At 36.5% G+C, this 14572-nt stretch overlaps 1 protein-coding gene across 2 annotated transcripts; it reads right to left on the bottom strand.

Moving 5' to 3' along the window:
• Positions 1 to 1333: 1333 nt before the first annotated feature.
• On the bottom strand, positions 1334 to 14444 carry mcmbp (minichromosome maintenance complex binding protein). Of its 2 annotated transcripts, none has more exons than XM_073835020.1 (16): positions 14305 to 14444; positions 14068 to 14153; positions 13577 to 13717; positions 13364 to 13405; positions 11624 to 11716; positions 11378 to 11507; positions 11140 to 11294; positions 10801 to 10898; positions 10540 to 10709; positions 9087 to 9210; positions 8710 to 8827; positions 5527 to 5692; positions 3879 to 4012; positions 3147 to 3311; positions 1993 to 2081; positions 1334 to 1906 (listed from the first exon to the last, which is right to left on the bottom strand). In XM_073835020.1, exons 1-16 carry the CDS (start codon positions 14360 to 14362, stop codon positions 1780 to 1782), a joined length of 1896 nt encoding a protein of 631 aa, XP_073691121.1. In that variant the 5' UTR covers positions 14363 to 14444; the 3' UTR covers positions 1334 to 1779. The 2 variants fall into 2 exon arrangements, with proteins under 2 accessions (XP_073691121.1, XP_073691122.1); XM_073835021.1 differs by having other exon boundaries at positions 11624 to 11713.
• Positions 14445 to 14572: the final 128 nt, after the last annotated feature.

Genomic DNA, 14572 nt, shown 5'->3' with positions numbered 1-14572 from the left:
CTTTCCTTGGCTGTGATCGTTTAGAGCCCTTTGAAACTGCATTTTGGAAGTTCAAACTCGGGGGCACCATAGAGGTCCATTATATGGAGAGAAATCCTGAAACATTTTCCTCAAAAAACATAACTTCTTCACGACTGAAGAAAGAAAGACATGAACATCTTGGAAGACAAGGGGGTGAGTGCATTATCTGCAAATTTTTGTTCTGAAAGTGAACTACTCCTTTAAGATCATCTCTCAAATATCAAAATCAAATGTATAACCCACGGGAGAAAATCAACCCGCCGCAACAGTTTAAAATGCAGCCCAATTCCGTGGAAAAAATGCGGATTTGGCAAACCTACATCCAACATGAGCTGGATCCAAAGCGATTTAAATACTCTGCATATTGATAGCGACTTCGTGATGCGTGAAAATTACTTTCAATAGTAGATTGTTTGCAGGAGCGGGATTAAAAAAACAATCCCGCGCAAGGCTTTAATACAAAAACGCACACAATGAATAACGACTGTAGAAAGCAAAAGCCGAATGCCGGACATTTTGGGCGATTTTGGAATTCCGGCCGGGCGAATTTTTTTCAAGTCCAAAAAAAGGACATGTCTCTGGAGAAAACAGAGCTACCGCACACATGGAAGTTCAAAGATAATGTTCTAAAGATGGTGACGTGCTTGTTTCTCTAAAGATTTGTCTTAATAATAAACCAGTTACCCGGATGCGCAGACATATTGTCAAAACTTAGATGTAAACAGCATGAATATGTTGTTCTGCTAAATTATGCTGTCGTAACCATGGAAAATATGCGTGGAAGCTGCTAAATCATATAGAGAGAGGACTTAGTTAGCAGGAAAGAGCACAATATTTTGACAAACTAAAGTTAATAGGTGGTAAAGATACGTATGAGCAGTATTAAGATATTAGCCTAATATTTCACCTACCTGACTGGAAATAAGAACAAACACAAATGTTTCAAGATTCTTGCTCGGGAAATCCTGGTTCAGTTTGGCCAACCACAAATGCGTTTTGTTTCTCAGACAATTTTTGCACTCTTCTCCTTTATTTGTTAAAACATTTGGCAGTCTATAGTACGCCAAATGTTTTTCCCAGTCCAACCGATTAGTACAGGCCAAAACGTGACAATAACTGACCATTTTCAGTTTCATTTGGTTCATAGGCATTTTACATTCAGTACCACCAATATGGCTGTAAGATGACGCTTCGTGAAAACACTCAGTGCAGAGATGGAGTTTGAGACTCTCCACACATGTAAAAGCATTTCCTGAGAACGGTGCCAATCTCTGAGTAGTAATTGAATCGTAGCATTTGTGAATAGGTTTATTATATCATGCAGCCTTGGAAAATGGTGACTCTACATGGATTTTTGAAAGTTGAGTACTTGATTTGATTAAGGAATGGTGACAGCTCTAAATAAAGTGCTGCTATTCAACATTAAGACTATATACAAAGTTCTCAAAACTTTATTTTTCCTAATACCCTTGTGCCATAAGTGTACATATTTGCCTAAGTAATGTATACATTGTCACATGTTTGCATCTACATATAAACAATGCACAATGCAAGTATCAAAAACAAAATTTAACAATGCAAACGTTGAACATCTACTTCATCAGTGTCTGTAAGTATTCCCATGTTTAAAATGAAGTAAAAAAAAAAAAAAAAAAAGAACTGTACAACAGGTCATATGCCATATGAAAACATTACATTTTAATCCAAAATATAAACAAGTATGGTAACTGTTGAAGTATATGTAAATAGTAATATATTTTAAGGCTCATTTCCGTTCATACATTTCTGCTGCTGTGTTCGACTTATTCTCAAGGCCTCTAGCTGCTTGGCTTTCATCCAGCCATCTCTGGAGAGTGTGTTTTGCCCATGACTTAATGAGAGCAACCTGAAACAGAATCCAAATTAGGATTTAATTTTATGGTTAACATGACTAGATTAGTTGTGAAATTAGTTGCGAATTTCAAAACTCACCTCGCAACAACCAGAAGCCTATGGAGGTCTTCGCCAGACATACTCTGAGGGTCATCTTTTCGCATCTCTACAAAGTCCTCTTCTACTGCCTACAGATCAGGAACGCCAAGCATGAGGTAAGACATTTCATCACACACAATCATATTCAAATTGTTTCAGAACTAGTGTTAATATTGGCAGTCTTTTTTTTTTCAAATGTACTTAGTTATCATATTTAGTTAACCTTGTCCTGTTTTTGTTTAGTCAAGTTTTAGTCAACTAAATGATTTATTACAGTCTATTTAAATTGAAAAAAAGGGGGAGAAAATGTATCCTTCTAACAGAAGCTCTGATTTGGGGATTTGAACTCTTGATATCTGGCAACTGCACACATGAAAGCTCACGTAGTAGAGGCGTGTACAACAGTCAGCAGTAATATTATCAATTTTTTTTTTTGACAAATAAAAATACATTTTGGTATAGTTTTAATTTTTGAAAATACTCTTTAGCCTCGTCTTTTTTCGTCAACAATACTGTAAGCATGGTTGCCAGATCACCAATTTTAAGCAAAATACAGGTCAGAAAGGGTATCCTTTTAACAGAGAAGCTTTGATTTGGGGATTTTGAATTCTTGATATCTGGCAACCACACATGAAAGCTCACGTAGCAGAGGTGTGTACAACAGTCGGCAATAAAATTTTGTCTGTTTTTGTTTTCGACGAAAATAAAAATACATTTTGGTATAGTTTTTATTTTTGAAAATACACTTTAGCCTCGTCTTTTTTTGTCAACGATACTGTGAGCGTGGTTGCCAGATCACAAATTTTAAGCAAAATACAGGTCAGAAAAGGTATCTTTTTAACAGAGAAGAAATGAAAGCTCACATAGTAGAGGCTGGTACAACAGTCCGCAATAATATTTTGTCTGAAAACACTTTAGTCTCGTCAACGAACATTTTTCGTCTCAGTTTTTGCTAACAAAATTAATTCCACACTGAACTGACTTGAGCGGAATCTTCTTTAGATCAACTTTATAGCTGAAATTGTATTCATTTCACAGCTGAAGAACTTTGAAACATTAAAACTGTTGTTTTCTTATTACTGTGAAGCTGCTTTAAAACAATCTCTACTGTATAAAGTACTATAAATATAAAGATGCCTTGAGAAGTTTCTGACCTTTGTGATCTCATCCGAAATCGTGTAGTTCAGAGCACGTGCCACGCTCAGATAGATGCGATACTTGTTCAGCTGAGATGAAACCTGCGCCACCTGCACGGCACACAGGTACTCCTCCAGGTTCGGTGGGTTCAGGGTGGGCCGCAGGTGAACCTGACAGTCAGACTAAGAAAGCAAAGAAGAAAATCTCAGCAAGGAGTCATTTAAAAGCTGCATTTTCTAATGTGCCTAATGTGTTTTTAAAATGACTGAGCTCTGGTATTTCAAGTTCTCGTTTGTAGAAATGTCAGAAGCCATTAAGGAGTCATTAAACTACTCCTAACAGTCCTTCAGTGCCTTTTTAAAAAACTGTGTTTCTGAGCTTCGTGCTATTAAATAAGTGGCCTGTCCTGGCCTCTCCCTCTAATGTCCTTGTGGTAGAGTCGCCGCCATGGCAACTAGAGAGAGCTGACGTACAGGAATAGCACAGCACATTCCACAGGCTGTTAGCATCACAGCAGAGCCACGATTAGAGCCCAGCCAGGGAGCTGACGACAACCCTGTGGACTGTGATGGAAATATTAGGCTGTCTTTACAACTGCCCGATGGAAACAACTCCCATGAGAGAGGCATTCAACCCAAGTCATTTTCACCTGTTGGAAATTAAGATGCCAGGCTCTCTAATTCGGCCAAATACATGTGGGCAATATTTAATAATAAAACACTGAAGAGACTCAGGGCTGATGTTCTTACCGGGAGGAGCGATCGGCCCTCAGATGCGATAAGCACGTTAATATTGCAGGGGAATTCCATCTGATGGTAGTTGAAGTCGTAATCAACCTTCTGCCAGGAGATCAGGTTCCCCAGCGCGGTGATGTTTCGCACACCTACACCCGGGACAGACAGTACAATGCTTCATGTCTCTATGATAAATACAACGACTGAACAACACAAAGCAATACGGTCTGAAAGGAAATGCCTGCTACTGCAGAAAAGGATGTTTACTCTTCCTTCAGGCACGCAACTGTCTCTGATAGAGATTAGATAAGTGCATTGATATTAACACAGAATGTCAAGGTTATTGATGGCGACTCTCGATTGTAAAGGCAAGACTGCTCTACGCCTGCTCAAAATTCACGATGCCGCATAAAATCCAGATTCAATTATTCCTGCTCTGACCCACCTTATCAAAACATTGAAGTATCAATATACAGTTGTAATTGCTCTGTAAATGCATTCATGCAACCTCTGAGCAGCATTAAACAGTCTGTTGAATAAAGTCGTTAAGGAGAAGTTCACTTCCAGAACAAACAAACAAAAAAAAAATTACAGATAAAATTACTCACCCCATTGTCATCCAAGATGTTCATGTCTTTCTTTCTTCAGTCATAAAGAAATTATGTTTGAGGAAAACATTTCAGGGTTCCTCTCCATATAGTGGACTTCTATGGTGCCTGTGAGTTTGAACTACCAAAATGCAGTTTAAATGCAGCTTCAAAAGGCTCTAAACGATCCCAGCCCGTGAAGAAAGGTCTTATCTAGCGAAACGATTTGTCATTTTTTTTTTTTTTTAAGAAAGTAACCATTTATACACTTTTTAACCTCAAATGCTCATCTTGACTAGCTCTGCGTGTACACTGTATTCCGGTTCAACACAGTTGGGGTATGTCGATAAACTCCCATCTGATTTTCTCCTCCAACTTCAAAGAAAATAAAAATGAAAGAAATAAAAGAAAATAACCAATTGTTTCGCTAGATAAGAACCTTCTTCCTCAGCTGGGATCATTTAGGACCCTTTGAAGCTGCATTTAAATGGCATTTTGGAAGTTTAAACTCTCGGGCACCATAGAAGTCCACTAGGCTATATAGAGAGAAATCCTGAAATGTCTTCCTCAAAAAACAATTTCTTTACAACTGAAGAAAGAAAGACATGAACATCTTAGATGACAAGGGAGTGAGTAAATTATCTGTAAAAAAATGTAACTTTAATTTTGTTTTCTTTGCCCCCAAAAAAATGATTCTCATAGCTTCATAAAAATAAGGTTGAACCATTGATGTCACATGGACTACTTTAACAATGTCCTTACTACCTTTCTGAGTCTTGAACGTGCATTGTGTTGCTGTCTATGCAGGGTCAGAAAGCTTGGATTTCATCAATAATATCTTAATTTGCGTTTTGAAGATGAAGAAAGGTCTTGCCGGTTTGGTACGACATGAGTAATGAATGACAGAATTAAAATTTTTGGATGAACTAACAGGATGACTGACTGAGCAGTGACTATGATTAAAAATAGATTATAAGGTTGCGTGTAAATGTAGCTAAAGTGGTGTCAGACTTTTGGGCTCCTACTGTAAGTCTAGTCAGCACAGTACTTTTCCCTGCTATAATCAGTGCTCTCACCTGTGGCGTCCAGTTGGCCTTGCTCCAGCTGTGTCTCGTCCAGAAACAATGATGTGTTATTGGCCAGCTGAAGAGTCCCACTCACCAGGCGGTTGGCTGTGTAATCTTTCCGGGGCACCATCTTTTGATTGTTCATGTTATGCAGGCTCATGCATAGCCGGTATGACTAGCAAGAAAGGGGAATCAGGTTTCAAAGTAGTAGTAATGGCAGCTACTACTATTAAAGAAATATGTGACCCTGGACCACAAAACCAGTCTTAAGTCGCTGGGGTATATTTGTAGCAATAGCCAAAAATACATTGTATGGGTCAAAATTATTGATTTTTCTTTTATGCCAAAAATCATTAGGAAATTAAGTAAAGATCATGTTCCATGAAGATTTTTTGTAAAATTCCTACTGTAAACATATCAAAATGTAATTTTTGATTAGTAATATGCATTGTTAAGTACTTAATTTGGACAACTTTAAAGGTGATTTATTTGCACCCTCAGATTGCAGATTTTCAAATAGATGTATCTCAGCCAAATATTGCCCTATCCTAACAAACCATACATCAATAAAAAGCTTATTTATTGAGCTTTCATATGATATACATCTTTTTGTTTTGTAAAATTTAACCTTATGACTGGTTTTGTGGTCCAGGGTCACATATAGTAGGGATGCTCATATTGACCATTTAACCGTTAACCGACAGTAAGAATTTTAACCAATTACTACTATCAGTTAAACGGTTTAATTATTTTTTTCGATTTTTATTTATTATTTTTTTACGTTTGCTGCATGGTGAAAGAAAAAAATAATGTTTACTCACGGGCGCGTGTCGAGTGCGGCTGTTCAGACATATTTTGCAGAGTAAGCATGGATCCGTGAATAAATGTATTCAAATTCTGAATTATAGTCTAAAAAGTGTGCGCGCCCCTTACAATCACTGGAAAGCTGTCACTCATACATTACTGTAGTTAATCGCTACCTCACAGAGTTAATAAAAAGTAATTAAATAACCTTTACACTGTACAATTAATCTCTTATTTATATCATGTCTTCACTTTCTTTGTTTTAATGAGAGAGTTCGCGGACGTGTAAAAATCAGCAGAACTGAAACCGGCACTTTGAGTGGTGAGTGGATTGTAACATAGCCGCCTCCGATTGGCCACTGCGATAATGGAATCTACAGATATGTCTGTGATTGGCTATTGAACGCTGTGAAAACAGGTTTCTCCACATATGACCAGTGGATGAAAAAACCCGAAGCGCAAATTGAAAGGATTTGTGATGTGTTTTTGTCGCGGATCTAAGAGTTAACAGACAGCGTTCCAGTCTATCTGTACAGCATGTCGACATGTTAAAAACCATGGCAGTAACCAGGGTTTGAAAATTAGTGAGGTCCGAAGTAAGGTGTTAAGAATTGTGCTATAATAACACCCACAAATGTACTTCATATGGCCTAGCGTCAGAAAAAACAGAATTACGTTTGTTGTTTCTTTGACACCCACTCAAAACGTCTTTGCGACCCACCAGTTGAGAAACACTGCTTTAATTGATGTTTTTTGATGACTTAAGGTTAACTAAAGAGCATGAGACGTCTTCCTGCTGGCCAGTAACGTTACCGTTATTTGGCATAGCAGCCTATTTTATTCTGTAACAAACAGATTTGTATTATGCTATTGTTTTTGATAGTGTTATGCATTTCTTTCAGATATTAAAGATGATCACTGCATTTGTCTTTCTGATTGTGGTATCTTCCTGTCAGCAATTAAGTTACAGATTGTCTATAAGCTTTTTTTAATGATTGTACAATGTTGCCAGATTTTGCTACGAAAAACAAGCAATTACAAAAAGAAAGAAAAAGATATCCGAAATAAGTTCAAAGCTTGTGTTTTGTAAATAAGATTAATATATCACTAACACCAACGTTCAACTTTCCACTTTATAAACGTCCCAAAGTGTCACACTAAATTGGAAAAACGAGTCAAAAAACACGTGTAATAGGTGGATCTGGCAACAAACAGAGGCTGCACCCACGCTCTCAAGCCCCGTTCACTGCGTTAGCTTCTCGTAGCAACATGAATTGCAAACTCTTGTGATATGAGGTGGTTTAAATGGCTAAATAATCATTCAGAGAGCTTGACATTTTATTTTTGAATATAAAAAAAGACTGAGGTCCGGTGACCTCATAGCTGGCTACGGCCGTGTAGGTACACTGAGGTACAGGCTGGTCTGCTATATATTTTAATGTCCGACGAGAAGAATAAGACCGGTACTGTTCTTCAAAGCGCTTAGAAGGATTCAGTGTGTTTTAGTTTTGTCATCTTAATTAGGTAGTTATTTAATTTATACATATTTAGTGTAGGCCTATTTATATTATTCTTTTTTTTCCATTCTGATTTTCTCTGTTCTCAGAACCGCTGCTGATGCGTGATAATTTGAGTATATATGAATGCAGTTTTTGTTGTTGCTCTGTATGCTGCTGTTTGCACGTTAAAATAAAACATTTGTTTGTATTTTTAATGTATCATCACAGATACTCGTGCATTCTATTTTTATTTTAAACAAATTTATTATTCTAATTTTAACAGTTAACGGTTAATGTTCGGATAACGAGCAGCGGTTGTCGGTCAGGAAAATTAACCGAAATGAGCATCCCTAAAATATAGTCAAATCAAAAATTATTCAGACAGCAGATATAATTTTTGATTTTTTGTTTTACTAGTGGGTGCAGGACACTATAGTTAATTTACATAAGTGAGGATAGCAAAATAAGTAAACTGTGACATATTATACCCAAAAACTGAAAACAATGAGACCAAACATTCTTCAGACACTTTGACTTGACCATGTTTTGCTTAAGTGTTTTTTTCTTTAATTGCTAATCTGACCTTTTTACACCACATACTGAACAAGATTAAGCATTGCTGTGTAATTGGTCAACAAAGTACTGAGTTGTGCAAATATTGTCATATTAACAGTTGTCTGAATTTTTGGTTGATTATAATCTATTATATAACATTCTATCAAAGTTATCGGACATTATCAAGATGAATTTGTTCTGACAGAGTTCTTGTCATATTTTATTACCATTTTCTAAACTATAGCGAATAAACTGATAATGTGAGAAATGTTGAAAGTGCCTGAATCAATTTTGGTTTGACTGTATAACTTGAAGCACAATTTGGTTAACTTACAGATGGCACAAGCTGTTGGATGACCTTGTGGAGATGCTCAGTGTATGGAGAGCTGTGAGGACAGCCACTGAGATTCAAGGTGAATTTGCCTAAAGGAAGTACATCCCGTCTGCTGTATCTGCAATAAAAACAGCGCAAACTTTATGATGTGTAATTTAAAGGACTATGGAGAATTGTGTTTGCGCATTAAACACGTCACTCTCTTTAAAGAGGAAAACATGTGGCATCGGACTTTGCACACAATGCCACAAAATAAATATTAATGCTTTAAATTTGAGCTATGAATTAAACAGGGACTAATGTTATCAAAAGGCATCAACTCTACTCAAACTTCAGACATTCAACAAAGCCACTCAATAAGAAAATGAGACACGTACACATTGGAGATGAGATGGAGAATAAGATACTCTGCAGCGAGTGAATCCCCCATCAGGACATGTGTGAAGTAGGTGAGCAGCTCTGCTCGGACTGAAGGCAGTTCCCCAAGAGCACTGCTTAAATCTGAAGACGGCATACACAAACATACATCAACAACTGTTAGAATAGTAGGGCTGACGTAATACAAAATTTCAATAGTTGATGCCATTGCTAATAAAAAGTTTAATTTTACAAGAAAAAAAACAACAACAATCCAATGACTTAATTTTATTTATTTTTAATATTTAACAAGAAATGTATTAGAAATTGGTTTTTGTTCAAGTAAACAAGCAATTAAGAACAGTGATTTTTTATTTGAATCTTAATATTTTTGTTTAATATTAATGACATAATAAACAGCAGCAGCTTTGTTTAACTGTGTTTACACCAGTGATGTTAATGTAAAAAACTAAATCTATTAATAGTCACATTTACTGAAACAATGCTAAAATTAAATAAAATTACACAAATTTAAATAAAGTTTTTGAAGAAATGAAAAAAAAAAAGAACAAAATTAAAAACGAATATGTAATAAAAAAATAAAATAAAAATGGCTGATACAAATTGTATTAAATATTAAAATAGAATATAAATAATACACACAAAAAATAAACAAAATGAAAATTCTGTGCCGAAATGAAAACAAAAAATTCTGGACACACTTTGGTGACAACCAAAACTGAAAATGCTTTTTAATAATTATTTACTATTTAAATAAATAATATACTTCTTTCTTTAACTACATTTTAATGAGACTGAAAAAAAAAACTGGTCATCCAGCCTGGTCTTAGCTGATCAGCAGGCTAGTTTTAGGGGGGTTTTGGCTACTTTCTTAGCTGGAGTGACCAGCTAAAACCAGCTATTTCCAGTTTAAACTGGCTAATGCATCATGTTTCCTTCTGGAGCATCAGTGAGCGTTTGAACCTTCTGCAATAGTTGCATATGAGTCCCTCAGTTGCCCTCAGTGTGAAAAGATAGATCTCAAAATAGTATAGTATAGTATATAGTCATTGTTGGAAAGGGTTCAAATACACAAAAATGTTGAAAAACCAAAGAGTTTGTGGGACCTGAAGGATTTTTCTGAAGAACAGCGGGCAGTTTAACTGTTCAGGACAAACAAGGGACTCATGAACAACTATCAATAAACTGGGTAACAACACAGTATTAAGAATCAAGTGTATGTAAACTTTTGAACGGGGTCATTTTTATAAATTCAACTTATTTTTTCTTGTGGACTATATGCAAAGGTCTTTTATGTGAAATATCTTATTCAGGTTAGTACGAAATGGAAAAAAAATAACATGCATTTTGTATAATTCCTCTTATTTTGGCTAAATAATCAACACTTTGCAGATTCTGCAAGGTGAATGTAAACATTTGACTTCAACTGTAAGTGTCAGAGTGATGTCTTACGGTCGCCGTTATTCTCCGATGCACTAGAGGGCAGTAGTGGGTTGTTGTGCACTAGAGGCTGGGCATACAGCATATGCAGTCGTGGTACGAGGGATGCTGGCGGGCTGTGAACTCTTTGCTCCTCCACAGTCTCCATGCCGTCTGTGGGGTCCAGCAGTGAAGACGCCTCTCTGAAGACATGAAACAAACAATATATTACAGTTTAACTTTACAGAACCCCTTATTGCAGTTGTAACCATCCCAAAATGACACTCAGGTTACCTCTCATCTCCAATCACGCTCAAGGCAGGGTCCACAGAGAGGATGCCAAATACTTCCAACATGTCATTCAGTTTGAAACTGTCCCAGTCCTCATATACCTGCCAATTACAAAGGATGACCGAGTTACATGGTTGTCTGTGTAGGCAGGGAACAATCCAATGGAGCGAACCATCATATTATTGCAAGCAAATTACAACGTTAACATGAGCCTGTTCAAGACAACTTGATTATAGTGTTAGTCTAGAAAGTGTGCATTAAAAATGACAATCTGGGGAAAAAAGAAAATATTTAATTGAGAGTGTGTCAAGATGATGGCTTAAGATGAAGGAACAGTTAAACCTTAACAAGACAGGCTGGGCCCTTTTCTCCAGGCAAAGGGAAATTGAGGTCCAGACTGGATGTGCAGTGTGAGGGAGACGAATCGTGGCTGGGAGCTTCTGTCTCTTGACGCTTCGGCTCAGTGTTTCCATGAGACTCTGCAGAGCTCTGAGCTCCTGTTTGAGACAAATGTAACTAATTTTCAGTCTTAAACATATGATAGACCTATAAACTAATAAACTTAATTTTTCCTTCTTACCTTGACTATTGTCTTTCATCTGTTGGGGCTGCGTGTCCATCTCATCGTCCTCTTCATAGCTGCGCTTATGTCTGTTCGGGACATAGGACGTTGAGGGCACCACTCGTGCCTGACTGGTACCTGCGTAGCTGTTCTGAGCCATTAAAGATAGCTTAACTTCCATACTGATCAATAAGAACAAGGAACATCTCCAATCATATGCTGTGAAAGCTTATTTGAAATTTTCTGGCTCCATGTAAAGGATATTTCTTTGACCCATTGAGATTCTCCTGGGATGGGGACACAATAAAAGGTCTGTCTCTCTGAAGTCACTGTCTTTCTTGAATTGAAGTCCACCTGCTGATAAAAAGTCCAGTTGCTTATGTCTACTTAACCCAGCGGTTCTCAATTAACACACCTGATTCAAATAACCAGCTCGTTAGAAGTGAACTCCGTGCAGGAACTGTGTTCCGATTGACATGGTGCCTGCACAGTGTTCATTGCTCCCTACTCCCTGAGCTGGGAAAATCTGTTTACTACACTTTGAAACATTCATTCACATATTTGCGCTACGCCACCGCATGCAGCGTCTTCACACACAGATGAAACTTACTAGAGAAGTGTGACAAATGCATCTGTAAATAAATACATTTTAAATTTACGTCTCGAACGCTTTAATGACCTTCAAATGGAACATATACACTCGCTTCGAACTAATGAATAATGGCGGAATATCCTGTGATGTCCACTTCGAAGGGCAGTAACGTTGGAATAGAACAAACGTCTGAAGCGATACGTGAAACACAAAATATTCAGAGCGGTGGGGTGCGAAGACTGGAATTGAGAACCGCTGACTTAACCCTTAGCTTATGTTCAAGGTCAATCTGACCCATTTCAATTTTTGAACTTGGGTTTAAATTAATAATGTTCTTCTGCAAATTTTGTGACTTTCTCATTTGTGATATTGACACATGTGACAAGAATTATTAAAATTCTATAGTATCAAAAATCTTTTAAAAATTGCTCATACCGTGATATAAGGTTTTGGTCATATCACCCACCCCAAATTACAATTATGAATTTGCGGGTCAATGTTAAAGACAGCTGAACAGACCCAACATAACTTTTTTTGATGCATTTTGTTTTGATAATTTCTCAGCTACCCTGTGAAGGTATTTACATTTATGCGTTTGGCAGATGCCATTATTTGAAAACGTTTTAAAGCAATAATGTTTATAATATTCAGTTTATTAATAAATACATATTTAAAAAAATATATTTGTTACAGTTTTAAGTTATATGTGAGCCTGTACCACAAAACCAGTCATAAGTTGTAGGGGTATATTTGTTGCAATAGCCAACATAATTATCGATTTTTCTTTTATGCCAAAAATCATTAGGATAATAAGATCATGTTCCATGAAGATATTTTGTAAATATATCAAAACTTAATTTTGATTAGTAATATGCATTGCTAAGAACTTCATTTGGACAACTTTAAAAGGTAGTTTTCTTAATATTTAGATTTTTTTTTGCACCGTCAGAATGCAGATTTTCAAATATTTGAATCTCAACCAAATACTGTCCTATCCTAACAAACCACACATCAATAGAAAGCTTAATTATTAGGTTTTAGATGATGTATAAATCTAAATATTAAAAAAAAATACCCTTATGACTGGTTTTGTTGTCCATGATCATATGTTCAAATGTTTATTTTACATGTTTCAAACATAACATGTTTATGCAATGTGTGAAAAGTATTAATGTTAAACATTTGCTGTTTTATCTGTTTCTTTTAGTTTGGTTTTCATATTGTGATTTTTAATGAATTCTATTTCATCATAAAAAGTTGTACCCTAGTTTTGAACATAAGAGAAATGTGCTTTTAACACATCTCTAAGATTTGATATGAAATAAATACGATACATCTTCTCCAGACCTAGTCTATAAATAAACTGGTATGTGCTGTATATTTACATGTTTACAGGGCAAACAATTACTCACCCCTCCGTCTGTGACATCTTTGTATTTTCCACATTTCACCTGCTGTAAGAAGTAGTTTAGAAATTATTCAAACAGGTTTTCATCCCAAAAACCTTAAAGGTGGAAAACCAACTGCTTTTGTTATGCATGTCATTGTGTTTACAAAAAAAAAAAAAATCAATCAACAATAACTGGGCAAGTGTGTTTCCATTAAACACACTTAGAAGTACATACTTTAGAGTTAGAAGTGGGATCACTCGTCTCATAAACACCCATGAAAAATTCAGGATCAAACATATCCTGAACCATGCAACGAAATTTCACAAGGCTATTAGGCTTCAGGTAGTGCAGGGGAACATCATTCAAAGATGGAACCTGAAGAAAGCAGAAAAAGAATGACAACACATTTAGACAGGTGAGCTTGAGGACTCTTACTAAAACCAATAATTTTCCAGTTAATAATTAAGACAATCATCACAACTCCATGTGCACAGCTGTACAAATACATTCTAGATAACACCCACGTCAGTTTTCATGACAAAAAACCGGTTTATTGTATGATATTGTCATCTGTCAAAACAAAGCACTCCTCATATCTGCACACAATGCACTTGCTCTATCCTAAACATGAGCAGTTTCATTTATTTCTACAAGAACACCTCATAAAAGACATTCATGTGTCAATATACTAAAACTGTAAAGGAGATAAGACTTTTAACAGATACCCATGTATGAGCGTCGTTTAGTTTCAGTTTCTCTTTGAAATACTCCACAACTTTCTTCTCCCAGTCTGGACAGGAGTTACTCTGAGCTGTAGGAACACAAAACATAGTTATATTTGAGAAAAGTAGTTTATACCGGGTTATTCGCGGTTTTAAGCTGGCCACTGATTTACAAAGCGTAGCAAGTCATGACGATCGCATGCTCCTCAGTGAGTAAAAAAACGTATTTTGACTGCTTACCAAACAGCCCATCAACAACACCCAATGGGTTATTAATCCAGTCGTGAACCGTAGGCATTACTGCAGGACTTTGAAACAAGCACAACTTAAAACTAATACTTCTTTGACATGTACTACAGCAAGCACACTCCAGAGTTCAGCAGCGCACAATACACAGTGGCGGGAAAATTGCGTCATAAAAACTACCATGTGACCAGGGCGCGTGTTTGTTCTTCTGTGGCCTGAGAAGACTAGACGGTAGTTCACCGATATGTACAATGGCTCTAGC

Source organism: Garra rufa, chromosome 2, assembly GCF_049309525.1.
Source record: "Garra rufa chromosome 2, GarRuf1.0, whole genome shotgun sequence".
Lineage (NCBI taxonomy): Eukaryota > Metazoa > Chordata > Actinopteri > Cypriniformes > Cyprinidae > Garra > Garra rufa.
Note: the sequence above shows the minus strand (reverse complement) of the source record. Positions and strands in the feature narration are given on the sequence as shown.